General features: G+C 43.5%; 3 protein-coding genes across 3 annotated transcripts in view; 2 read left to right on the forward strand and 1 right to left on the reverse strand.

Annotated features, from left to right (window-relative positions):
- IA-2 (tyrosine phosphatase IA-2) overlaps positions 1 to 27,349 on the forward strand; it is a 40,576-nt gene that overhangs the window by 2,918 nt on the left and 10,309 nt on the right. The window contains 3 exon segments of the mRNA XM_020955098.2: positions 8,726 to 9,208; positions 24,976 to 25,029; positions 27,249 to 27,306. Of these exon segments, the coding sequence (XP_020810757.2) occupies positions 8,726 to 9,208; positions 24,976 to 25,029; positions 27,249 to 27,306 (595 nt within the window).
- On the reverse strand, positions 3,153 to 5,124 carry gNacalpha (germinal nascent polypeptide-associated complex alpha subunit). The gene has a single exon (XM_086832219.1). It carries the CDS (start codon positions 4,231 to 4,233, stop codon positions 3,388 to 3,390), a length of 846 nt encoding a protein of 281 aa, XP_086688345.1. The 5' UTR covers positions 4,234 to 5,124; the 3' UTR covers positions 3,153 to 3,387.
- LOC110186062 (uncharacterized) lies at positions 15,952 to 18,088 on the forward strand. The gene has a single exon (XM_020955100.2). It carries the CDS (start codon positions 17,160 to 17,162, stop codon positions 17,853 to 17,855), a length of 696 nt encoding a protein of 231 aa, XP_020810759.2. The 5' UTR covers positions 15,952 to 17,159; the 3' UTR covers positions 17,856 to 18,088.

Raw genomic sequence — 27,349 nt, forward strand, 5'->3', positions numbered from 1 at the left:
TGCGATTTCAAATAAAAATCCATTATTTGCACAACAATAATTAATTAAATGACAGCGAAGGGAAAGATGACACAATGGCAATCTCGAAAGATTTGTCCTCGAGCCCTGTAAACAATCATTTTGTTCGCTTTGGCCGTAAGTCAAAATTGAAACCACTTAGCTGAATAATTCCACGCTGATTCCCCTAACCCGACCAAATTGTTGAATTATCCAGGCCCTTCGCTTTCATAATTGTCCTGCCACTCTCAGCTGGAGCCAGGTCCTTGGCACCACCCCTCGACATATTCCACACCCACTTTAAATTGCCGAATCCAGCTGGAAAGTTTATCTAATTGCTTTTGCCATTGTTAGTGGGATGGATGTAGGATGCAGGGTCCTTTGCAGAGGCGACGGAAATCCCTTCTCACGCTGGGCTGGCCAAAAAAGGAATTATGAATTGTGTATTTTGCGGATGGCGAATTGTACACATTGTGCGCGGGCGGAAACGAAGTCAGGATGAAAGCGATTTGTTATCCTTTAGCTTGTGCGGGGGCATCAATTACACAAAGGCCGGGAAACTGGAGCCTGTCGAGCCCTTAAATCACCTGCCAGGAAGCGCCTTTCTCTGCCTTCTCGGCCGGGGCCCAGGTGCTCGATATTCACAATAATAGAACCCCAAGGAGTCCCAAAGAGCTCTAAAGTGCAGGCAAACACACCTGTACGGTCCGATCCCATCGAGAAGCAGCCCCTTGAATCCAACCCAGGGCAAACACGCGTCAAATCAAATGGCAAAAAGCCATTGCGAACACTTCAAGCCCCACCGAAAACTGGGTGGGTGTGGGGTAGGCGAAGCAGCATTCGACATTTAACCCGACAGATGGAAATGGATACGGAAAAGCCAGCTGGGGAGCGAAGCAGTGGCAGTGGCAGGAGCAGGGGCAGGGGCAGGCACACGCTGCCACATCATCGGCGTCATGATTAGCTCAGCAGTATATACAACGCGTTGCCGGCTCCCAAAGTGATGAACTGTGCCAGTGGGAGCCACTGAAGCGTGCTCGCAAGTGCGGAGTAACCCCAGGAATCCCAGTCCTAAGCCCCAGTCCAAACTGGTTCCTCATGCTCAGACGCACACGGACGAGCTGACAGGCGGAAGGACAATGGTAAAGACAAATCTTGCAGATTTTGGTCAAGAAATGCGCAACGAAATGTGAAACCCAAATCAACTTGAAAGTGAATGAAAAACCACGAAAAGGAAAACTTTTCAGGCGGCAGACAGTAGGCCAAACGTTGGCCGCAAAACCAAAGGAAAAGTTCATCAGAGCGAAGGCCAGAAGCGGATACCCAACACCGTTTTATGCCTAAGAAAAAAATCTTTCTAAAACCAGAAGGCACAGAAGGTGGCATTCAGATTGTGGCGAGTCTGTTATCCTGCACGGCGAGAAACTACATAGGATATATGAATTTAAATAATATTATTCCCAGTATTCATGAGAGTTCATAGAGATAGAGATAGATCATAGAGAAATATAAAACCCGGAAGCATTTAAAATATCTTAGAAGTGAGACACAGACATTTGTCAAATATTTTAACGTGTAGCACAAAAAGCTTTTTTAAAGAGAAAGTCTTTCCTCTTGGTAGTTGCTGAATCCTAGACTTAAGTGAAGCTATTAAGCATTTTACAACTTTCGAATTCGTTGCCGGATTTTCCGGGATTCCGGCCATAACAAGAGTGCTGCTGGTCAACACACAGGAGGTAAACTGGCCGAAAGTACTTTAAAGTGCCATTGCGATAGGAGGAGCTCGACTTGCACAGTCTGTCGACTGATTTGTATTTCGGCAGCATCTTCAATTTCGCTGATTAAAGAGGCAAACCAACTTAATCAATTTCCGGCGCAAGTTCTAGGAGAAGAAGGATCTGCGCTCCAAGAAGTCCCATCGAATCCCCAAAAAACTTTCCACTCAAACCGACACGCGCGAACATTTTCCAAGCAGCAGGCATACAAAGTTTCCATTTCCACTTTTCCTGGGCGAAGTGCGAAAAGGGAAAGCGAATGGGGAACGGCGAAAAGCGGGCACGTGCCCAGCCACACGGACTGCTGAGCGCCCACAATGCAAAACTAAAGCCTTTTTTACGGCTGCTGACGACAGCTGCAAATTAAATAAAATTAAACCCCACAGTTGGAGCTGGCAATTTATTAGCTAGCTTTACCCCCTGTCCCTCCTGTCGTCCTGGCCAAGGGAAATGTCAAGCAATTTTAATTGAGTGAATACCCACGGAACAGGACTTATGAATCCCTTTCATCCACCGGCAGGAAGACCTGTCAGTCTCTTTCAGGAGCAAAGCTAAAAATGCAATCATGGCGTTGTCAAAAAACTTGCCAAGAAAAGGGAGCACATAAAACTGCACAGGATGGAGTACGCAGGACACTGTGCAACCACGCAGATGAGACTAAGTGAAGAATAAACAAAAGTGCAGCGTCAGCGGGACAAAAGGAGAAGCGATTAAATTTTACACCCACAAAAGAAAATGGCAAAAGAATGACAACAGTACCTGAAAGGAAAATTGGCAACTCCGCTGGCTGATGGAAACGCAAATAGAAAGGAAATAGCCCAGGGAAGGCTTCAATGGGAAAATGGGTTTTTATACGTTTTTCGACCTTCTTCTGAATGAGTTCCTCTCTTCATCAAATGAGTTAAAATTTAAATAGAGTTCAGATAGCATGAACATTATTATACTGCCAAAGGAATAATTAAAGCAGGAAATGTTAAGCTCCCCATTAACAGCTCTATGGGGAATTTCCTCTTAGCAACAGGAAATGCGTTCCCTTTCCTGTGAAACTCCCACTCTATTGTATAAAAGAAAAAAAATCAACTGGTTATATCAAAATGAGAAAAGTATTTTACATACCATATATTCAGTTTCCCGGAAGTTGTCGATCTTGTAAAACAAGCTGGACACTTACAAATGCTTCATTTCTTTGTCAAAGTGATGTACGCATTCAAAGCCAAATAAAGCTATAAAAAGCCTCACAAAAGAAACGGCTATAAAGGAAAACCGAATAGGAAATGTACATGTTGTAACAAGCATGGGAAATATCCGCTTACCGGAAGTGTACTGGCGGTTAAATTGAGCTTCGTCCGCTTTTTCGTTTTACAAAATAAATAAAACTAATGCAGTTGAGAATGAGCTTTAATTTTTCCAAATGGGATATTCCTTTACATAAAAAGTTTCTTAAAGACACTGTTGTACAAAGTTTATTGTAATTTCTTATCCATTTAGCAAGTGTATAGTTGTATCTTTAAAAAAAAAAACTGTAGAAGATCTCCCTTTACAATAGTTTTTTTTTTTTTTAATATTTCAAGGTTGTTGTGAAATTAGTTTTAAATTGTGTGTGTTTGTTTGGGTTTTAGCTCATGGTTAGGTCCATAATGGCGTTGACTACATCGCGTCCGTTCTGCAGCAGCGCCTTTATGGCCCTTTTACGGGAACAGGAGGCTTGCAACAGGACCAGTTCGATATCCTTCTCATCCAGATCCATGGCGGCAGCCTCGTCCACATCGTCGCCATCGTCGTCGTCGGCCGCAGCTCCTTCAGCAGCAACGGTGGCTGCTTCTTTCTCTGCCTCTTTTTCTTTGGAGGCTTCCGCTTCTCGATAGCGCTCAGCAGCCCGAGTGGCGGCCGAGTTGGCCAGGTCTTCGATTGTTGCCTTGCCAAAGATGATGACCGTGCCGGTTGGAGTTTGGAACACTTCCGGGTTGTCGATGATTAAGAGTATATTCTTGGATTTCTTCATGGTAACCTTAAATACACCTTCGATGGGCTTAAGGTCCAGCTTCATGAGGAGGCGGCGCGCCTTCTTTTCGCCACGAGAGTACTTTGGGTTGTCATCCGAGGAAGTGAGGCCCTTCCGATTAGACTTGGTTGAGTTGGGTTTAACCAGATCCGTGGCCTTGTTGTCGTTGCTCTCCGTATCCTTAACGGAGGCGCTGGAGTTCACCTCTTCGTTAGTATTCTCCACGTTCGAAGAATTCGAATTGAGGACCAGACTATTGGGCAGCTTTTCGGCCAGCTTTATCAGCTTATTGAGGTTCCTACGGTAGGCGGGGGTCATCTCAGGTGTGCTGTTGCTTGTACCCTCCTCGGCCACGACTCCTGCTACCTCTTTTCCCTCGGCGATCTTCTTCTGCAACTTGGCGGCACTGGCATTGGCAGCCGCTTTTGCGGCCTTCTTTGACTTTTGCTTATTCTTCATCGCTTCTCTTGATGGGCAATAAGAAGAAATATAAACGTGAGATTGTCGCACACAAAGATGATTTGTGAATAATTCTCAGGAACCAGGGAGCTCTGGCGTGAATCGTTCCGTTGACCAAGCAGGAAAAGAAAGAGAGAGGAAGAGACTTCCGGTGCTTTGACAGAGGGTAATCGGAGGGTAATCGAAATGTGCTTTGGGCTAGGGCCTTTCTGCACGGTCAATCAGAACGATTACCAGGGCTGCAGAACAATAGGGGAGTTGGGTTCAAAAAAGGTATCCATCCCTGAAATATAAAATAATATTGGTTAATTGGTTAATTAATCACAAACTTGGCAATAAAATTAATTAAATGTTTTTTATTAAACTCAATATAAATCATTATTGTTATCGTTTTACTTTCTTCTACATAAATTCTCCATAATGATAAATGATATTTTTCGTTAGGCAGTTAGCCATTATTTTTTTTAAACCATTTAACTAACAACGACCTGTAAAGTCACATCATGATTCAAAAGTGTTTTTTAACTATAGCATTGTTAATATTCTTGGAGAGAACATATTTCATTTTCGTAACGGTTTCTGATTTTTCCATCTACCAAGAAAATGTTCTCTCCACGCCCGTGAGCTATTTCCAAGCAATTGAACTTTTTCCCAGCTCCTGCTTCCGCAATAAACAACATAATTTTCCGCTCTCGGAAAGTTCATAATGCAATGAGTGGAATACTCGAAGTCAAAGACGTACAATCGGCTTTGACGTCTGTCAAAATGCAACAGCTACACTGGATCATGGTGTTTATTTTTTGTTTAAAATAATCGATAGTATGTAACAAATCTACAATGCTCCAATTATGTACGAATCGGATGTATTTGCCAATCAATGTCAGTACGAATAAAATAATCATAAAGCATCAGGGGACAGGAACCAGAAACCCAGAAGCTTCATCCCTGGTAGAAAATGGCTTCTTTAGATTCAGGGAAAGCGAAAATTGCGTCTGCCAGTAAAATTTGCACTTTACTGCAGAACTATAAAAGTTTTCCGGCAGTGCCACGACTTCAATTCAATTCAATTGAAATTGATGATTGGAAATCCATACTGAAGACGTGCAGGTCGTATTCGCAGAAATTCAGCTGACACGACCAATCGGGAAAAGGAAAGTGCAGTGGCTCTGGCTTCGTTTCCGGGAAGCTATTTGAATGTGCAAACAAGTCGCGTGTCGCCTCGGAAAAGCCATGGAAATGGCGAGGCCCGGAACAATGCACAGAAGTCAAGTGGGGAGCGGGGCAGAAAATGTTCATCTGGTGCAGGAGCAGCAGCAGGAGCAGCTTCCTCCATTTTAATTGCAGCTGTGGTCGCGGTTTGTCGGCGGTAAAAGTGGAGGCGCCGCACAAACACGATTCGCCGTGGACCAAAGGGTGTTTCCTGTGGTTTCCTTTGCGGCTTTTTGCCTCTGGATTTCCCAGGGTCAGGTTAATGTTCAAATGTATGTGTGTACATAGATATATGTATGTATGTATTTTTAAGCATTGCTGTTAACTATATTAAAAAAATGCCACACCCCTTTAGCTCGTCCAGGCTTTGACTCGATCCGGAAATTGCATTTACTTCGGATTGCTCTTCTTCAGTAAGAGGTATTCACTGAGGCTATCAAACTTTGACGTTTATTTCCTATCGTGATAGTATCGAAGGAGAATAACAAAACATGATCACTGATCAATAATGGATCAGTAAACTAGTGATAAAATTTGTTCTAGTAAATAGAATTATACATATGTATGTACATCTCACAATTATGTATTACTACTAAGTCTTGCACTTCTCAATTTTAGCTTATACCTTCTATACCTGCTATCCGATTTTGATAATATTAAAAACGGCTATTATTATAAATAATATTTAATATAAAATAATAATATAAAATAATTCAAACAAAACATAAAAAGCGTACTTTGTGCCAGGTATCTCATAGCCGGTGTCCTTGTCTTTAACATTTTTGTTTTTTAACTTCCTTCGCTCTGTCCTGTGTCATGATGCGTTTTTAATTGCTCGGTTCTTTTAATTAAGGTGCGAAAGCAAAAAAAGGGCACACCGTCTCCTGCAATTATTAAACTTTATCGCCAGGTCAACGCCTAATTGAGTTGCATAAATTATTCAAGCGGCAGCACAGTGGCAGGAGCAGGAGCAGGAGCTGGGGCGGAAGGAAGACCAGGAGGCCAAGGATGATGCAGGCGGCCATGCGGCCACCGCAAGGTCTTCTTCTGGCCTGTCACCTTAATTGAATTCGAGAGGCCAACTAATCAGATATTCCCTTTTGGCCGAACCATGAATTCGCATCGGGTGCACCAGAGCTCAGCTTGGCTTTTAACTTTTCGGTCGATTCGTCTCGATTCAATGTGTTTCGGTTCAGTTGAGTTTTGCCCAGGGACGGCGCTGGGAGTTGTTGGTATGGGAAAACTTTTTGGCTGGCCTGGCACGTTCGTCCCATGATTAATTATCCCGCCCCATATGCTGCGGTGTCATCTGGGCCCGTCCAAGTTATTGGGGCTTAGTTTTAGCTTTGTAGTTCAGTTTGTTTGCTACGGCCTGTGCATGAAAAATGAACCCAAACCAGGGTAAGGAGCCCAAGAAGACATCGCTAAGAAGCGGGTTCTAGGCTCTCTAGGCTCTACCCGCGCTGGAGCATACAAAGTCCATTAGATCCTGGCTGGCTGGGGGGCAAAAATCTGGAACACATTAATCATGCAAGTTTCGAGGAATGATTGAAATCATATTACCATGTCCCAGACATGTTACAACTAAAGATGCTTCTGTAATTGAGATGTTAGCCAAGACATTTATACTACACCGAGCAGCAGCAGCTGCTATTGTAAATATTTATTGATTTTATCATTACACACAAAACGGACAAGGTATACATAGTTTATTTCAAAATGCCAAATAGTATTCCTTGCAATCCCATAATTGACTTATGGCAATGATTCCAAGGGATTTTCTAATTGATTGATTCCACTTTGTTTAGGAAATTAGTTTGATGACAGTAAAGCTTTCAACGTCGTCCATTACAAAACCGAACATATGTCCTTTCCGCATTTGCTTGCAGTTGACAGGTTATTTTATTTGGTATCTTGTTTATATTGCTTCCATTTCACTCGATAATTTGACATTTCTTCTTCGGGGACCTTAATCCGCCACATCTTTGCGGTGTTGCGTTGATGAGCTGGAATCCCATTTCGTGGGCGGTTCTGTCGCAGCCTCCGGGATGAAATGAAGTTGGCAGCCACAGGCAAACCCCCATCCGAAATATGTCAACCTTGAGCGAGACTGACGCGCTTATCGCCAAATGACCCAGACAGGATCCAGAGCCGACCCCGCCCACCTGTCGCCCATCGTCACGGCGGCGCGGCAGTGAAGCGGCAAGGAAAATCAATTTCCCTTTTTGCTGGAGACTGTGGCTGTGGGTGGGCAAAACCGAGGCCTGACATTTATTACCATATAAAGAGCAAGAAATACTCTCGCTCAGGATTCGGCAGCCGGGAGTCACCGGGGGCTAAGCGAGTCCGCACAAAGGAGCAGCAACTAAAAAACAGGAAACTGCAGCGCGACAAATGGGCACGAACAACAAAGATTCAAGCCACTTTCATCCCATTCCATCCCTCCGCCATGGAGGTGCTCGGTGCCACATTGTGCGAATTGTGTGAAAATATGAAATATGGAAATGCCGGAAAGCGAAAAGTTGTCCCTGGCACAATAAAATGCAATTTCTCTCAAGAGGCAGAAGGGCCAGGGAAGGCAGTGCCACCCGAATATACATTGCTAATTTCCGGTAACAACAATAAGGAGCCACCACTTGGTGGAGCTTGGTGGAGGGCCATGTTATTAGGCGAATGCCTGCATAAATTTGTGAAAGAGATTTTCGTGAAGATACGACCGGGGAGAAAATAAGAAAAGAAAGCTAATTGAAAAGGCGAATGTAATTATTAATTTAAAATAACAGGTTTCCAAGCGCACATTAAAGTTTAAATATAGTCTAAATTGGGTAATAAAATTAGCATATTTTATAATAATAACATTAATATTTTAATCGTTAAACCTAATAGGGGTTGAACCCTAAATTCTTAATTTTATGACTTTGTTGTGACCTGGTATATATGTAACACGTACCGAGAGGAAAGATATTAGAACATTTTAATTTAATTTATTTGTCTTTATTTTTGATTCAGTATTACGATTGAGATCTTAAATATATTGTAATATTAAAATATAAGCGGTGAAAAATAGCCAAAAACACATATATAAATTTATACACTTGCAGGATATTATAATATTAAAACACATAGAAGGAGTCATATAAGACCTTTTAAACTATATTATTGATCAGCATTAACAGCCGAGTTGATCTAGCTATTTTACTTCCCAAAATTAGCTTCTTTTCTCCCTCTTGTTTTAATATGTAATATATATATTTACTAAATTGTGTACCATATTTGATTACAGGTGTGCCGATTATCATGGCAAGCAATGTACATCAACAGCAGCAACATCCATGCACCACAAGTGAAGAGCCGAAGCATCAGAGAGCACGACGATCGGAAAAGGACCAGGATCCAGCAGCAGCCGGAGTATGTCAGCAGTCCCGACCTAAGCAGCGAACCCCTCACCACCACCACCAGCAGCAGGAGCAGCATCCGCTAGCGGAGAAGGAGCCAGGTCCGGCCAAGGTACAGCCTCGCCAGCACGAGCTACTGCATCATCAGCGCAAATTGCCATCGGCGCTGCCTGCTCGTGGCCGCCTACTGATCAGTGAGGGCGCCCGGAACCGGGAGGTGCGAGGTTGCGGATCTGGCGGAGGCGGTGGACTGCTATGCTGCACCCTGGACGCTCTGAACAGGCCAGCCAAACTGCTCCAAATTGGATTCCTTCTGCTGATCCTCCTGCTCGTCACACATGGAGATCCTGTGCAAGCGGAGGGCAATGTTGGTGAGTGTTGTAGAATTGTAGAAAAATGTTATCAACTGCACTTATTTTTAAACCAAAAAAGCTTATCAAATATATTACAGATAGTGAAGATTATAAACTGGTTAAAAATGGAGAGAAAAACTAGGTTATAATTATTTGCTTTTAAAAAATATAATATGTACCCTTTAGGATATATATTTTATGGTGTTATTAGTCCCTGGTATCTTTCGATTTCCCTGGGCACCCGCCACTCGCACCGTGTGTTGTAAGCTTTTTCTGGTTTTATGTGGCAAAAACATAAACCAGATTAATTAAAACTTTGACGCACACAAAAACACAGAGCGCACGCAGCGGAGCAACATGGCCTTTAACTTCTGTCCCCGGGTATACGGGATTGCCCAGGTCTGGGGTTGGGTAAATATGTTTTTAACTAGTTTAGCCCCACACCAGGGCCTAATCCAATTGGCCAGAGTCAGGCACATGGACTTGCAACTGCATCCAGGTACATGTACCACATCGAAAATGGCCTCTACGGCCGGAACCGGGCTAAACGAGTTACACTTGTGAAACAAAATTACCATGTGCAACAGGCTCCGATGTGGCGGACCATATTTTGGGGCAGTTACTGACAGAGAAAATTGAGAGAGGCACAAGTATTGATTTTGGCAGCCAGGAACTTGATTAGGGAGGAGTGTAAATCTGCACAGGTCGAAGGATTTTCCGGAAGTGTTAGCCAAACATCAGAAAGTTTTTTCCAAATCTAATTGAATTCCATTGCGAACTCAGAGAATCCATTAAATTCTCTTTAGATTTAAGATTATAAAGTAATTTTATTAAAGTAAAACCAAATAATATAAATTGGTGCTTTCAATTTCCAAGCATTCGTAATTTTTCCTCATAAATAACATAGTGCTGTGAAAATCCATTAATGATGATTGATTTGATTTTAAATATTAATTTTTTCAATATGTTTCGCTATTGTTCACTATGTTTTCAATTCAATATTTATACATCAACAGTTTCACACTGTTCCCTCTGACAAACTTTCGTTTATGCTGCTTTAATAATTCAAATGTGTATGCACATTCGATCAAACAGCATTTTGCTGCTCATTAATATTTCAAATGTGTTCACAGCAAGAGGTGTATGTTTTTGCTTGTTGATGGAAAACCAAATGTCAAACTTTAATATTTGTCAATTTCCATCTCCGCTGAATTATTGAAATTCTTGAAAATTTATTAAACAAACTCAACAGTTTAGTGCTATTTTATTATAATAAATTATAACGCTCATAAATTCCATTAATGCTCCATTTCCGGAGAGCGATTGATGCAATTTCCAGACGTTCATTAAATCATTCCGCTCCGAATTCTCTAACCATAATTCTCTCTGGCTAATTCAAGAGATTTTACTTCTTCGTAATTATTTTATCCAAGCATAAATTATCCACCGCAAGCTGTCAGTTTTCTTTCTCTCTCAACTCAAGTCGTGCTTGGTCTAACCATTTTCCAGCTTATCATATTCGTCTCTCTAAGTTCCTTACGTATTCATGGCCATGTCAGGGATGGGCAGTGTATGGGTTGGGCGGAGCTCGGGCGCAGAATTCACAGCTCATATCCTGGCCTGGCAAGGCTTCCCTGCTGCCATGACAACAACTAGTTGAGCTGCTGCTGCTGTTGCCACAGTAATGCCTTTGTTGCTGCTGCTGCTCCTGTGGATGGCGGGGATGCTGCCTCGGTTGGCCATGCAAATTTGCAGCTTTCGGTGCATGCACGTCAGCAATCAGCCCACATGCAAAGTTAACCAGGGGAGCTGGTAGCTCCGCACATACATTTATGCACAGCCTTGCGCAAGAATCAACAGGAGCTGGGTCCTGGGATTTATTGATTGCTGATGCTGGCCCTGCTGCTCCTGCCTCCTGCCACCTGCAGGTGCCCAAGCCCTTGTACAGGCACCGAGATACACAAGCAGATAAATGTCCTGGCTGTGCAGTCGTCTGCTCCGCACAACGGGCGGCATTGTTGGCGACCGTGTCACATGTCTGTATGTATAAATTAGCAACCAGGCGACGTGCAACAGCCAGCAGCAGTCAACAACCGACATAATCATTAGTAGCAGCAGCAGCAGCTGATGCTCGAGCCGTTCATGCTGCTGCTCCTCCTTGGTTGCAAATATTTCATGGTGGCGCCTCCCATGCCGCAACTTCTGATGGCTGCACAATAAAATTTAATTAACAGGAGCAGCTGCAGCAGCAACAGCAGACGGAGGAGTTACTGTGTAAGCCGAGCTGCTGTGGGATTCGCACATGACAGCCCCTCGAGAGCTCCCTGTTGCGTGCAACAGTCTAACACATTGACCTTTGTCAGCCAACGATGCGTGCTGCATGGGGATCATCATCAGCACAGCACGGAAAAATGGCAAAAACAACTTCATTAAAATGATGACAGAGTCGAAGGAGGAGCTGCGCCCTACTGCATTTATTCATTTCATTTGAAAAACAAATATTTGCGCTCATTTTGAAAGCCTTTTTGCAACGCCAGATAGTTTTCATATTTTCCACAGAGCGCCCCTCTCTCTTTGCATTTAATGAAATTCAGTTCAATCTCCCGGCCAAAGCCAAAGCTAAATCCAGATGCCAGATGCAAAGCCCGCTGGCCGGTTCCCACTTCCGTGGAATCGGAATTGGATTTTACATTTTCGCGCATTTTCACATTTTCCAAATCAGATCCGAATGCATTATTAATTAGTTTGGCCTGTTGGAGCTTCGGACGGGCATTGAAAACTTTTTAACTAGATGCAGTCGCTCTGCTAATGCAATTTCCATGTAAAGGCCTCGCCGCTCTTGTTAGTTATTGCGTATACGCCGTGGTGCTTTTATTTTCGGCCAAAACGGGATGCGGCGAACCCCTGGCTGCCAGTTTACATCATTCTCTGCGGTTGATTTGGCCCACAAACCACAATTGTTCAAAGCTATATGGATGCAAATATAGGTACTATTAGTTGGGGTTTTCGCTTTTAGGCGGTTCAATGTTTCCCGGCAACTCCTATGGGAATTTGAAAAGAGCTCTGAGTAAATTGGTTTTAATTTCCAATTCTGGGTGAGTTATTGGTCGGCAAATTGGATGCCAATTTTGGTAAATGCCAGTTCTTTGTAAAAATACAAATTCTAAAGCTTGGGAGCTTAAATTTAAAGCCGAATGTTTCGTCACCTTTTTTGTTTTGTCAAAGTTTGTTACGAACATCGTGGCTTGGTGAAAAGTTCGGTGAAACAAAAACTTGACTGGCAGGTTGAAATATCAATGCATTTTTCTTCACCTGAGCTTCACCTGGAAAACTCTCCTGCACCCCCCCCCCCGACCCGAGGCGTTTCTCACACCTGTTCTCTCCACAAATATTTTGTTGATCTCTTCGCCATCCGCTTTTAACTGGAGCAAGGTTCTACCAGTCCGTGTTTTTTTTTCCTGCCGCCTCTTTCCACTGGCAAATAACTTTGCACATGGACGAAATTCATAAAGGATGGATGACTGCGTCGAGTGGTGGAAGCTATCCCGTGGATGGCCAGCCAGGGTGGCATCGCAAGACTCAAAGCGAATGTGAGCCGGAAAAATAATTGCTATCCGGGAATCTGAAGCGCCCTCTCAATGTTGCTGCTACACTCCAACGATAACAGCAACTCCCTCCTCCTCCTCCTTCAGTGTCAGTGATTCCTGGCAATTTAATTTCTCAAATGGTCCGGGGGCAAGTAATAGCGAACAACTCGGAACTTGCAACTAATGAAAATGCACTTAATTTGCGCCACGCTCAAGTCATTTGGAACAAATTGCTGTCTGTGTGCCAGGATGCAACATAAGCTGGGTGGGGGGCATTGTTAACGTAAACAGATTGCCAACATAATCGAAGTGCCGAAGGAGCCTCTCGAGGAAGGAGGGAGGCAGCCATACCCTTGTGCTCGAGTGGATCGCAACTTTTTACGAGTTATTTTTCCCTTTTTTGGCTTGTCAACCGACCGAGAGAGAGAGAGCACACAGCACGCTCAATTTGGACGGACTGGGGGGGAAGGGCGGATAAATGGGTCCATAAAGGCCCAGGGAGCTGCGGAAAATGGCTGGGAAAGTGTAGTTGCATCTGCTGCTAAGCCCTAAACTCGTCTGGCAATGTGCAAGCGTTTTTAAGCGCCGCAATTAAAGCCAACAGGCTCACAACGCACTTTGCGCCACGTACATACTGCAAAAGGGTGTATGTGTTGCATTTTTCCCCCTCATTTACCCATTGTCCTCGCCCACAAAAAGAAAAGAGGAAAATTTATCCCAGTTTCCAGTTTGAGTTTCCGTTTAGGGGATTAAGTCGTGCTAAGTGGAAAACAGTTAGCTGAAATGGGCTGTCCGAGATTAAAGATTTTGGGTTTGGGCATCGTTTGTTGAAAATTGAAAGTAAATTGCTTGATGCAAATTTATTGTCTGCTCTTCATGAAAAATGTTTCTAAAAAGGGTTTAAGTGGAAATTTAAAATACTCTCCTATGAACGAATAAAATACCATTTAATTTGATCAAGTGCATCTTTCCTCTGAAAAAAGTGTATACAATGTTCTTCTAATGAAAATACAATTAACTCTGCTTGTGCAAATATTCAATGATTTTATTGATTTTGCGCTTAGTAAATACCAAATTGTTTTGATAAAAATGTTGGTTAGTTCAGTTTAATGTAAAAATTGCGCACATTTTAATACCTCTTTGAGGAAAAAGTGGATTAGTTTAATGCATAAAGCCGGATGGAGATAATCAAAATATTGCGAAACAAAAGAAACTTTCGTGTTCTAATTCTGATTTCTGAAATTAATTTATTACTTCACCCATAACCCGCACAGCCCACACACATGTTTTTGTCATATTTAGTACACTTTAGTGGCTACTCAATTATGTGGCTACATAATGTGGTGCACTGGACCAAATGATGGCCAGTATCGGTCTGGAGCACTCACATCTGGCGTCCATCGATACTCCATACTGCCGGACAGTAAGAGGTCCTGCCAGCGGTCCTGCCTGCCAAGTTAATTAAACTTTCCGAGCTGAAGGCTTTCAATGGCCAGATGAAGATGTAATTAAGAGATAAAACTGAAACAATTGAGAGCACATACACACACATCATCTATTTTCTGGCCATGTGTACGTGAGAGCCCCGCCCTCCCAAGATGCCGCCCACCTGGAGTCGTCTTACAGAACCGTAGCCAAGGGAGCAGTCAGGGGTCAGAGCGAGGTCCTGGCCAGGTCCTGGCCATCGTGTCTCGTGCCGGAGATAAGCAATCGAGCAGAAGAAAAGATATTGAATGGCCAATGAACCATGGCCAGACACTCCTCCTTTGGTCTCCACACCCATCCCGATTGGCAGAAGAAGAAATTGCGGATAATCAAGGACGAGGGAGGGAGCAAGAAGAGCAGGCTGACAAAAGCGTGGCTAATGAATAATAACCGTAATCATCGTTAAGATGCAGCCACATAAAAATATATACAATAACAAAAGTACAATAACAATAAAACTGTGGCCACAGTCGATGTCCTCGAACTGGGTGATGCCCAGCAAGGACTGATATTTGTTCAATACACAAAGTGCCAATAGCTGTGGCTTTTTAAATAAATCTCAACCTAATGGCAGTTCAATTTGGATCTCTTTTTATGAGTAAATATAAATTGGAAAGAATATAAATATCCCAACAAGTATCCCTACGAGTTGTCTTGCCAATTAAATAAGTTCCAATTAAGTAGCGAGAATTTGCATAACAAGTTATTTTTATTATGAACTATAAGCTTCTTATACATGGAGACCACTCTAAGTTCCTTCTTTTCAAATAAGGTATACAACTTTTAAAGCCATCTCTCTCTGAGGCATTTATCACCAGATTTAATAGGTTTATTAGCCCCTGTACTTTGTCGTCGTCCTTTTTGTGGCCTTTTGAGGTGCATTCCGAAGGACCGTCGTTCATATCCCCGGAATATAATGGGAATCGGAATCGCTGTCTGGCGGCGGACATTTGAGAGGAGCGAACCAAATTGCCAGCGAGCGAATGTCATAAAAATTAACGTGCCATCGTAAATATCTGGGCGTTGGGCCCAGGATTCCCATACATGTGTATGTGAATGTTATATTTGAGTGCAAATATGCGTAAAATTGTTCAAACGACAATCCGCCCAGGCACAGGCAGTTACAAATATACATTTTGGCACATTAAAAAAAAAAAATATATGTATATGGAATCCCCGAAAGTGGAGGGGAAAAACAAAACGAGAAAATGGCGCGGCAACTGGTTGCTAGTCCTCGAAGCCCATCCCTGCCTGCCTTTGAGTATTATTTTCCCACATGGAAAATAGGCGCGGTCCGGGTTCTCTCTCTCTTCCTTGTTTTTCCTTTCCCACCGACCCACCGGCCGCAAGGCAAATCCCTGCAATTACTTTGTTGGCACTTTGTTTTGGCTCTGCCTTTTGAAGTTCCCATTTTCGGGGGTTTCCCCTTACTGCTTTCATTTTTTTTCCCACTTTTTGTGGCTTTTATTTGTTCGCCCTTGGAGCCGGCCGACCATTAGGCCATTTTAATGGCAACTAGAGGCGGACAGGAACTACCGAAAGCATTCAGCTTCCTTCATATGTTGCGTAATGTATGTAAATGTATTTATTTGACACACGGCACAGGGGGGGAAGCCATTGGCAAAAGCAAATAAATGTTAATTTAATGTTAATATTGTTTACTTCCACCTCCCCTTCTGGGGCAGTGAAGGTGTAACAATGCCAGCCATTCCTCCGTCCCACTTAAGGCAAGCAAATAGGAAACCAAACTCGGGCAAGTGCTTTTCCAAGGAGAGATCCTTGCCTGTGGCGAAGTGTAAAAAACATACGCACAGAGAGGAGAGGCCGACGACAAAAACATGCAAAATTCATTGAGCAAATGGCAAGAGCTCAGCCCCAACAGCTGCTCCCAACTGCCGAGTGCCGCGGGTTAAGGGGGAAATCTCTGGGTTATCCCCACATCAAGGCCTAGGACATGTGCGTAGGCGTGCGGAAATTTAATAAGAACTGGATTTTTATGTGCCACGCATACGCAAATAAGCGCTTTCCCGTACACACAAAAAGCAACGCAAAATGTGTATTTATGTGTTCTGTAGGATATTTGGCCTGCGCGTAATCACGCTCCATTGGGCGTCTCTAATTTGGCATTAATGCACCCACTCCTCACGATGTCACCCATTGACCCCATGTACCATCTACCAGCTTCAGTGACCCCGAGCTAATGATTTGATTTATCTGCCAAAGACCGCACAAATAAATGGCCCCACCTGCGATGTGCTTACTTTGTGGCGCCCCCGTAATTGATTCAAATGGTGGGCCACACACAGCAAATTAAGGTCGCACATAAAATATCATCGCTTCAATTTGCTGAACTCGAAATCGAAAGTGTCAAAAGTGCGCAATTTACAATTTCTCTCTCTCTTTTGATTTATGTAGCTGATTTAAAGCACTGATTATTTACTAGTATTTAAATTAGAAGTGCTAAAAGCACATTTATCTTTATTTAAAACTTATTTTAATTTAATTTATGAACTACTTTGATGATCTTAAATACTTAATTAATTTGTACATAGTTGAAGAGATATGTGAGGTCACAAACCGTAGCAAGTTGAAAATAATCCATATTTCTTCTATCAGTTATAGTGTTGTAAAAGTTGTAGAGCCTTTAAAATATAAGATTAATGATTAAGATGGATGGAATTAAGCCTTTTAAGGGAATACCATAATGATATGTGATTCATATTCCATATATTAGGCACACACAATATGCTTATTCATTGCCCTAAAAAGTAGGCAATGAAATAAAAGCCCAGTTTTGATTCAGAAATCAATATTGCTTACTGCCGCACAATCCTTGTGAAAGTATTTACCAAATTCTCCGTATTTAATCCAAATTTTTGTAACAACAAACACTCGCAATGTCCCAGGAGGAATTAAAGGCAAATACCTTGATATGCAATGGCGAGACACCAAATGAAAGTGACACTGAATCCATTATGAGCGTCGACAAAAAGCCCAAAGATCTCAATTGTCAGCGACTGGTGGACCTGGTGAACGAGCTCTACGATCAGAAAAAGCAGCATTGTATGTCCTTAAAGGAGCAGCGCAGGAAGCTCCAAGAATATATGAATATGAATATCAATATGCAGGACAGCGATGAAAGCCAGGACGAGGAAGAGGATGAGGACGAGGTTGGGGAGGATGACAGCGATTCTGATTCCGATTCGGATTTTGATAGCGAATGCGACGATGAATCCGATTCTGACGAAACGGATGTAAGCAGTGTTGAGGATGATTCTGATACGGAAACCAATGAAGACGAGCAAGAGTCCTCCGAAAACGACAATATTGCCGTAAATTTGAAGTCTACTCCATTTACTCCAGTAGCTTCTTCCGCGTTCAGAAAACCCATTGTTGTCGTTCCCAAGGATCACAAAATATATCAGAGTGCTCCGAGTGCAGAGACGGATTCCAAAGCGAAAAGTAGCAAATGTCCTGCAATTCAGAATGTAGCTCCTATGTCCTGTCCCGCGTCCTCTTCTCAATCTACGCCCCGCATCCAGCGGCGAACTACTTTGGCAAGCGGCTTGAGGAGGAATTCGGTTGCCCGCTGAAACCATCGTCAGGTCCTTTCCAAGGAGAGAAGATGCATAATCCCGCTCAGAATCGAGGAGAGATAGTGTCCTGTGGTGAAAGTCGCTAATTAGGTACAAGTTCCTGGAAACGTCTCATCCTGTGTTGTATTTGATTTGTATTTCTGCAACTCCTAAATTTTTGTTCAACTTGTGACTTGTGTTAAATTTTCCAAACATTCCAACAAAATTAAATAATTATTGTCTTAAATTAATACACCACAGTTAAGTGGGTCAATTTAATTTTCTATTTTTCATCACTGCGGACCAACAGCATCGTCTTTAAATGCTCTCATGGGGCTCTTCATCAGGTGGAAACTTTTGGAGTGTCAAATATTTGACCTAAGTTTCGTTTCTCTCGATTTTGTCAGCCAAAAATGTTCTCTGTGAAAGTTTAGGGAACATTTTCCAGTTTGTTTTTGGCCCCAACCATAATTTATGCAAAAAATCTAATGAATTTTTCATGCACAACAGAAACACAAACAGCGGCGGCGGTGGCGGGGCAGGACGACAACTTTGCGCAAATTAATGAAAATTCATGAGCGAATCCTGGCCAGTAGGCCCATCCTTCGATTTTGCCCCCCGTCCCTCTTAATGAACGCAAATTAAAAGCTGCCTAAACATTAATGAAAACCAAAGAGCCGAGAGTCTGAGGCCGAGGCTAAAGGCCGGCAAATGGTGAAAGATGTGCCCCAAGTAATAAGCAATCAAGATTTGTGTGTGCTTGTGTGTATTCTTTTATGGCAAATTGGAAAAGTAATTGCACATTAAATCCATTGAGGCAAAGCACAGTGGCGATGCTGGCAACAACTTATTTGCATTTAATTAAATCAATTTGATCGCATCGTAAAGCGCCCACGCCCCTGCAAGGAGGCGTGCGTTTAACAATTTATTTTATTTATTTTATTCTGAGGAGGAGGGATTCTCATCAAGCCAATTGCCTGGGATTTGCATGGGATTGGAACTCGGTTAGATCATGGTTGCATATTTGGCATAAATCCATGCGAAATGAGGCGAAATGAGGGGGCGGTGCATTCGACTGCACTCTGCTGACTTGCAAAATGTAACTTAGTAGGGGATGAGGAGCATCTTTCCCCAGGACGAATCGAACAGGAGCTGGCAACCTGTGTAGTACGCCCGGGGCCAGCAATCAGTCATCATATTTGAAATTTCGACTAGATTCGGATTTGGATCCAAATGCGTTTTCGATTGTGCGCTTCCCCCCGTCTCCTAACCAGGCTCCTACCCTTTTTCATTTCACTTTTGGTCCTGGAAGAAGAATGTGCTGGAGGTTTCACCATGCAAATTGCAGAGCTGCTGCAGGAGGTCCATTGCAGGAGGTCACTTTCGAAACGGAATTTCTAATAAATCGTACACAGAGCGCAACGGCAGCCAGGAAGGGAGAGAGATGACATTCAAAGGACTTCATGAATGAAATGCAAAATTGATGTCCTAATGTCCTCCTGTCTCTGTTCTTGGCTAGCGAAATAAAGCACACCATTTTGTAGGTAATATCACTTCATCATGGATTGAGCTGAAAGTAAATAGATTTAAATGCAAGCAAGTCTAGGATAGACCAACTTTTCATTTAAAATTGAAAAGCTCTCGTGGAACAAAGAGCTGTGTCCGCACGTTTCTGAATGTAATTTGAGGCGATGACCACGGCGCCACCAGATCCTTGGTAATGAGACAAGCAACTTCGTTAGGAATTTCATTTGAAATTTGTCATCGCCACAGACGTCGCCAGATAGATAATGGATGAGAGTTTTTGGGAAAATTGAAATGGTTAGCTATTTTGAGAGTCTTTTAATTGCTGCCATAAGATGACAAGGTTTCTCTTTACAAATGCATATTGCATTGCAGTAGATAAATAACCGAGAAGAAATATAAACACTTCACGCTTGCGTTGCCTTCGAAAGTATCCTTTCACATGCCAATATTTTGTTGGTTTTCGTCTCAATATATGCCTTTGGGTTTGCCCATCTTTAAACAATTTTTCGACAGGTACTTGACACATATTTGAACAGTGATGACATCCGGCAGTGGCTTCTCCTTCGATGAACTGTGTGTATATATAGAAACATTTCCTAAGCAAGAGCTAGAATTCCACATCCTTTCCACCCTCCAGCGCTTTATTTTCCATGCCGTCCAGAAGTGGCACTCAATTTATTAGTCCTCCTGCCCTAGGCCCAGGATGAGCAGGCGTCCAAGTGGCTGCCATAAAAAAGTTTATATTTATGCTGGACGTTCCTTTTCAAGTGGGTGAGAGTGAACAGAACCGGAGTCCGCCTAATTGCATGCCAAATTTGTGTGGGTCACTGGCGTCGTCGGTTGCCAGGAAGAGGCCAAAAATATTTGTTTAGAAATGTGGCTAGATAAATCAACGAGCCCGCATTCAGGCAAGGAGCAAGGGAGCAAGGAGCAGGAGCAAGGAGCAGGGTCATGAGCAGAAGCAGAGACAGTTGGCATAGCAGAATCCCAGCATCCCCATCCTCATCCTTGCCTCACGGCACCAAATTTTCATAGCCCCCGGCCGCCGACGTCAAACGTGTTTAAAATTTATGAATAAAATGAGTTCGCATAAATCAAGGAGCCGCCGGCGGCGTCGGAGAGAAAATGAAAAACTGCTCAAAGTGGCAGCAACATGTTGGAGGAGACCACACACAGAAAAATGAATTAACAGTAATTAAAGTTTCTCTCTTTCATTTAATTAAACATTAAACTTTAAGGCCTGAAGCTAAAAAAGGAAAAGATTGACACAGTAACTATTTCCAGAAAAGAGATCATTGAAAATGTGAGATATTGAAATGTGTTCCCAATTATACTAAAATTTCAAGCTAATTGTAAAGCCTTCAAAGGACTCACAATTATTATCTTATTTTGACAGTATATTGTCCCCAGAACTACTAGTTTTATGTTTTTTTAGTTGTCAAAACTTTATTTTTGCCGCCTGTGGGTTGTGCGTTGTTCTGTCATGAGGAATGCCCCACTCAAAGGAATGTGGCTGGCGGGCTGGAGCTGCTGTGAAATGCCGGCGCTTATTTACACTTAATAAAGCTGCAGAGCAGCGACAACTTTTGCAGCTGAAACTAAGCCGCTGGAAAAAAAGCTTGGCATCGGAGGAGGAGGCACTGCATCCTCCGCCTCCCCATTGCTTTTGCGGGTTTTGTTTCCCTGTTTGCTTTACGTGGCACATGTGTGTGCGAAGGCATTAAATGCTTAGCAAGTCAAGTAGGCAAAAGAGCGACTTTAATGCATAAACAGGCGCCAAGGCCTGCCGCTGCCTCTGTGTCCGGGTTACTACTTTTCCCGTGACAGGACCTCCGCCGAGGGGAGAGTTCTGGCAGTGCCTTCTGTGTACTTGTTATGCTGCCCCTTTAACGAGCTGTGCGGAACACTTGCATCATGTTTGCTTTGCCATTGGCCGGGCTCTGCCTCATCCTTCCCCTCCTTGTGTCACCCTGTCGTTGTCATGATTAATGTCCTTTGTTATTATTTATTTCCTTTGTGCCTCCGCCGCCGCCCTGACAGTTGTTGTTCGCCTTGTTCGCCCCAGCATTGACACGTCCTTTCGACGCTTTCCCCTGAATCGCCGCCAGCGAGCATGGGTATGGGGCGACTTTAAGGCATTTCCTTTTTTTATCCAAAAGCAAAAAGAAAATTTCTCTTGTTTTCCATGTCTTTTACGAGTATTTTTCACAACATTCGCCTGCGTTGTGGGGTAATTGCGTTTTAAACGCCAGCTTTTGGCCTGTACAACATTGTTCTCTTTTGATTTTAACTTTGTTGATAACAAAATTAATGCTGGAATACGTCCTTTGATGTAACAATCCTTAAAGGATTTACTTTTGATGCTTTTTATAATATTCTGTGTAGAAGTTTCCCCCCTTTGCCACTTGTTAATTTTTCGTTTCGATCCGTTTCTTGTTTACATTTCACAAACCTCAACCGTATCCTTCTGCAAGTCAAAGTTTCTAGAATCGCAGGAAATGTTTGTTTTTACACAGCTTGATGGCAGCTTCTGCTGCTGAGGTAAATGCCACACGTAATCAACGTGCGGACATTCGTTATTGTCCTTAAAGACGCTCTCGACGCTCTCAGCGGTCTCGCCTCCGCATATTGCACATACCACACGTTGTCCGGGCCACACGTGCCACACGAGGCGAAGCGAGGCGAGGCGCTGTGTTGTGCGTTGTGCCAGCATCCTGGCTGGCCATCTGACAGGAGAAAAAATGTCGTTATGAAATGAAAATCATTCTTTTTTTCTTTTTAAATGCCTTGACCCAAAAGCAAACAGCAGAAGGACCTGGAAGCCTCACCACCAGGCTCCCAGCGAGTCACATACATAAGTAAACAGCCACCTCCACTTCCCCGAAATGTACCCAAGGAGCTTCCCCTTAAATATGTGCGGTGTGCTGGTGGACATCAATCAAAACGCTGCTGCGTCCAAGGAAACCGCATCGAGGGTATGGGTGTGGGTGTGCGTCCGGAATTTTCAATTTCGCCTTGGAGCGGAAAATTTATTAAATTGTTGCGACCACCCCTCTGTTTGCTCGGTCTTCAGACTGTGGCATAATTTAGGCCGGCAAGGATTTCCCCATGGGGACTAGGAGCTGGGAACTGGGCGCTGGGAGCTGGGGCACCCTCCAATCAAGTAGGAATCGACTCAACCGCAAACTTATCAATCAAATGTGAGCAGCACAAAAGGACGATTGGCTAGGCTGCCCCCTGAACATCACAGATTTTGATTTGTTGATTGGCAATCCCGACGAATGCAGACGGCCAGCTTTGCAATTTCCTCGTTGTGGTCGACGAGGTCCTTTTGCTTTCCAGTTCTCCTGCGTAGAAAATCGAACCCGCCATAAATAATAGTTGCATCACCATCGTTGGGGACGGGGAGAGCCGAGAGCTCCGGGTGAATGTGAATGTCGAACAGATAACTGTCCGACGGGGATTTTGCTGCCGTAAAAGCTTTTAGCCTCGATTCGCAGGTTGCAGTCTGCCGGCACAGGACCTCTTTTATTTTTATTGCCGCACTCGATGCGTTGCGATGCCGCTTTGCGCATTTGCATGGCTCAACGAGGCCGTTAAACTGGCCCCCAATGAAAGTGGCAGGTAACGTCGTCGGCATATTGCGCATACGTACCGTGGCCTTATCAGTTTGGCTGAAAAAAAGAGAGTAAACGAGAGGTGGCAACGGCCATGAGCTCGCATATTTATGAGACAAGACTGTGACCCTCCCAAGAGCCTGCAGATCCCCCAGGACGATTGGTTCCTCCCGTTTTTGTTGTTGTTGACAGAGAAAACAGAGTCCGCCCGACGTCACAATTAGACCGCGCGTACTTGCCGCAAAATTGCTGGGGCATCTCATTTAATTAGTTTCTATTTTTGCCCCAGTTTGCCCGTCATGATGCAGGTCACGTCTCTGTTGGCCTATTGATAATTGACAGACGGCTTCTGTCGCCACATTTATTGACTGTTTTCACAGCAGATCCTCGGGGTTGGGGCTGAAACTGGAGCAACCGCAGGAGCAGGAGCAGGATTCAATCGAAGCCGCAGCCATGTGAAAAGGAGACAAAGTGAGCGTTTATGGTGCTTGCTCTGCCCTGGGAGTGCACTTCAATCTGTCGACTCGAAAATGCCGAAAGGACATTGGAAGATAGAGAAGAGGTCTTTGGAAAAAGGCCCTACACTGTGGCGTATGGCCAAACAATGTGGCCACTTGACTGCTAACTACACAGAGAATAAAACTCAAGTTTGTCGCACTTCCAGAAGAGCCTTTAAGTGAGACCCAAAAGGTGGGGTTTAATGTATATTCAAATCCAATTCAAACTCTGCCTTAAAGATTTATACATTTTCTTGCATTTAATAAATGTTGAATGTATTGATATTTATCGGCTGTCTAACTGTCTGTCAGTCATCTCTTCTTGACAGACTTTCCATGGCTTTCTGTCCAAGTAATTGACATTTCCAGCACTTGTGCTGACAGTCCCTCTCAGACCTTTTCATTCATCGGATGATGAATTCATTGCGAAGAGCTCTGCTCTTCTTTTAAAAAGAAACTCTTTGGCGGGAAGTTACTTAATTTCTGGTTTCGTGGCCATCATTCATAAGGCGCTTATCAAGAGGAGACCCGCCTGCAGGTCCCTCTGTCCGTTGGGATTAATTCCGGCTGCCCTTTTTAACCTGAGGCCTGCAATTTTTCAGCAATTAAAAAACAAAACAGCCAGAAGAAGTGCGGCTCTTAGGGGTTTTGCGGGGTCTTGCCAGAAAAGCGAAATTACTTTGGCTTAATTAATGGCCAACGAATGTCGAAGCGTCGTCGCCTTTTTCCGGCTGTCACGGGCCAAAGTTAAAGCCAGGCAAAGACCACGAAAACTGTTGACAACAAAGTTCCAAAGTGACGCTATTTTGGGCGTGGGTGGAATGTGGAGCAGGGTAGCAGGGTAGCAGGGCAGCAGGGTAGAGGCGGACGTGCGTTACACATGATGCTAGTCCTTGTCCCGGGCAAGGAGGAGGAGCAGGTCAAATTTTTCAGTGGCAAATTCCCGGAGCGATGCGGGTCTTCTTGTTGACGTCACACACACGGAGGCACGCCAAACAGACATTTGACTAACAACTACAAGGAGTGGCAGGAGAGGACTCCCTCCCTCGCCCTCTCTCTCTCTCTCTCTCTGTGTTGGCCGTATTTTCGGGCATCCTCTGGGCCAGGAATTTGTAGTTGTCTTCGCCTGTCGGCAGAAAAGTGTTCGTTGTGTATGTGCGTGGTAGCCATGTGCGACATGCTCATAAAAAGCGTTTATTTAGCCAAGAGTCAGGCAAGCGACACATGACACCACCACCAGGAAAAGCGCCGATGGTGGAGGCTCCTGGGGCAGGAGTGGAGGTGGTCTGGTCTGGTGGATGGGGGTTCTTGCTGGGTGGCTCGGTGTGTTAGGAGCCTGCTTAGTGCCGTAATGCTGATTTGGCTCTTACCACATCATTATGTCTCAACTGAGAGTACGCTCGGCTCTCCATTCTCCACTCCCTCATAATGGTGATGGCTAAACAACTCTTTCATGTACTAACCAACGACTTTCCCCTTCTTGTTTTTTCCTTTCAGGCTGCCAGTTTGTTAGGACGCTATGCATACCGCACTCCGAGGTCTGCTACGATGGTGAGTATGCGATTACACAGGGACACCCGGTTAAGATGGACTTAAGCCCCAGATTGTGGCTATCGATGGTGGAAGGAAGGCCCAGTTCGGGGGAATTCAATTTACCAACTAAAAGCAGGGATTAGCACAATAGTCCGTCTCACGGAAGTGTGAAGAGCGAGAGGAAGCCCAATAATATTCACTAAATGTCTTGTATTAAGTATGGCTTAAAGTTCGTTAGTGTTTCATTTCCTAAGGTGTGAAAATTAATGGGGAAGTTAGGGGACGCTGTCTAAAAAGTTGCGTTTTGTAAAATAGGAAAGCATATTTATCATTTGAACAGACTTGCAGGACTTGTATTCAATTTTAGTTTAATTAGATATAAAAAATTTGATTACAAAGTTAATTGAGTAAAACTGTAGGAGATTGTTTTCAATAAAAACTAAGATTGCCATAAACTATAATATAGTGGGTGTAATTAATCCTAAAATATTTTACATAATAGGCAACTGTGAAAAGAAAAGAAAGAAAAGAAATGTAAACTTGTAGACTCATTTTTAAGGGCTTTAAGACCTCTAATAATTTCTGGAGCGCACATTATTTCTGGCACATTATTTACTAAGAAAGATTAACAACAGTTATTTTCTGGCTAATAATTTATTTAAATTTAGATCTTAGCTCTTAATATTCCTTTGGATTCTTCACTCCTTGGAGTATTAAAAGCCATTGGCCTGCCTTCATTGCTTTAAGCACTCTAAAACCCCAAATAAGTACAATGGAAGTCCTCGCCGAAGATTTCCGCTGCCATTCCCCCAGTCCTACTCGCAGTCCTGTTTGCCGAAATGCATCTTTGGCCAAAATCCACTTTGTGGGTCAACGGGCAACGGGAGTTGTGGGAAACTAGGGAAAACAGAAAGGGAAGGATTCGGACTGGGTTTTGGGGCAAGTTGAACTCTGGCCCAGGGCATATTATTCGTATTTGCAGAGCTCTTCAATGCCAGGCGAGAGTTCACACAAACGACACCGAAACAAAGTGTGAAAAACTAAGAGGGCAGAGTCGGGGGAAAGAGGGATGAGGATGAGGACGAGGGGGAGGGGATGCCGTGCCAGTGCATTATCGAGAACACACTCAATTACTTATGTAAGCACGACGAGTGGTGGAGGCGACGGAGGACTGCCTGCTAGAGAACAATTGGAAAAGCAGCTGCAGACGGAATAACGTTGCGAAAAATGGCGAAAATTGCGCAGAAATGGTTGACCTCAAAAGGGGCGGATGGTTGGCGAGTGGGCGGGGCGTGGCACACACATGTATGTGTGCAGTCCCCGTGCTAGTGGCCGCCGCAGTCACGGTTCCGTCCGCATGAGAAACATTTGCATTATGCAAATTACGCCCGAGACAAGCCGCAAGGATATGCATTTAAATGCCCGTAAATCACAATGAAAACAAAAGGTGCTGACGATACGGCAGGACCATGGGGATCCCGGAGGAGCGACAGGACGAAGGGACGAACCATTGTAAGACTAGTGTCATTGATGCAGCTACACGCCCTATTAATATCGAAACGAATGATGACAACGGCAGGGAAAGGGGATACATTCGCATACACTTTCTGGCTCAGGCTCAATTAAATCTGTGCAGGGGATGTAAACAAATTAACTTGTGTGTGCCACACAATGAGAAAATATAGTTCCAGAGAGTAAAGATAAATGTGCTTGATAAATGTAAAATGTAAGAGTGAATAATCCTGTTTGGAAGTTCTTGAAGGTCTACATGGGAGTAAAGCACAAGAGTGCCATAGAAGTCTCGGAGGATTCAAAATTATTCATAAAGCTGACCAAAAATAAAGTTACTTTGAATTTTATGACTTAAGACAGCTCTTTTTAAATTATATTATTAATAATTTTCCTGATCTATGTACGTTGAAGTATCAAAAAGAATTTCTATTTATAATTATACAATTTATGTATTTTTAACAACGCTCTTAAAGAAAATTGTAAATTATTCATTAAAGTTCCACAGTCAAGTGAAACTTTTTGGGAAGCAAAAGTTAAATAGTTCCCAAAACTTGCCGAATAAATTCAATCTTAAGTTTTAAAGTAAACAAAAGTTTTTCGGTTGCCAAAGTCAAATACAATGAGAAGCTGTTTTCAAACAGCTGCAAAGGCCTTAAGTTTCGCTTACAGAAGCTGAAATATTTGTATAATCTGAAAATCTCTTTGATTTCTTATCTATTTGCCAGACAACATCTTCGGAAAGTGCATTCCAACAACCGGTGTCGACGTTGAGGACATTGAGAAGTAAGTATCGCGTTAATTTCCAAATAGAATTTCTTATTAATCC

This window comes from Drosophila serrata, unplaced genomic scaffold, assembly GCF_035046125.1.
Source record: "Drosophila serrata isolate PLE 108 unplaced genomic scaffold, ASM3504612v1 contig_245, whole genome shotgun sequence".
Lineage (NCBI taxonomy): Eukaryota > Metazoa > Arthropoda > Insecta > Diptera > Drosophilidae > Drosophila > Drosophila serrata.

What these genes read in the sequence shown, in the direction of transcription:
- gNacalpha (XM_086832219.1), bottom strand. Translation starts at nt 4,233, where the DNA reads ATGAAGAATAAGCAAAAGTCAAAGAAGGCCGCAAAAGCGGCTGCCAAT.
- LOC110186062 (XM_020955100.2), top strand. Translation starts at nt 17,160, where the DNA reads ATGTCCCAGGAGGAATTAAAGGCAAATACCTTGATATGCAATGGCGAG.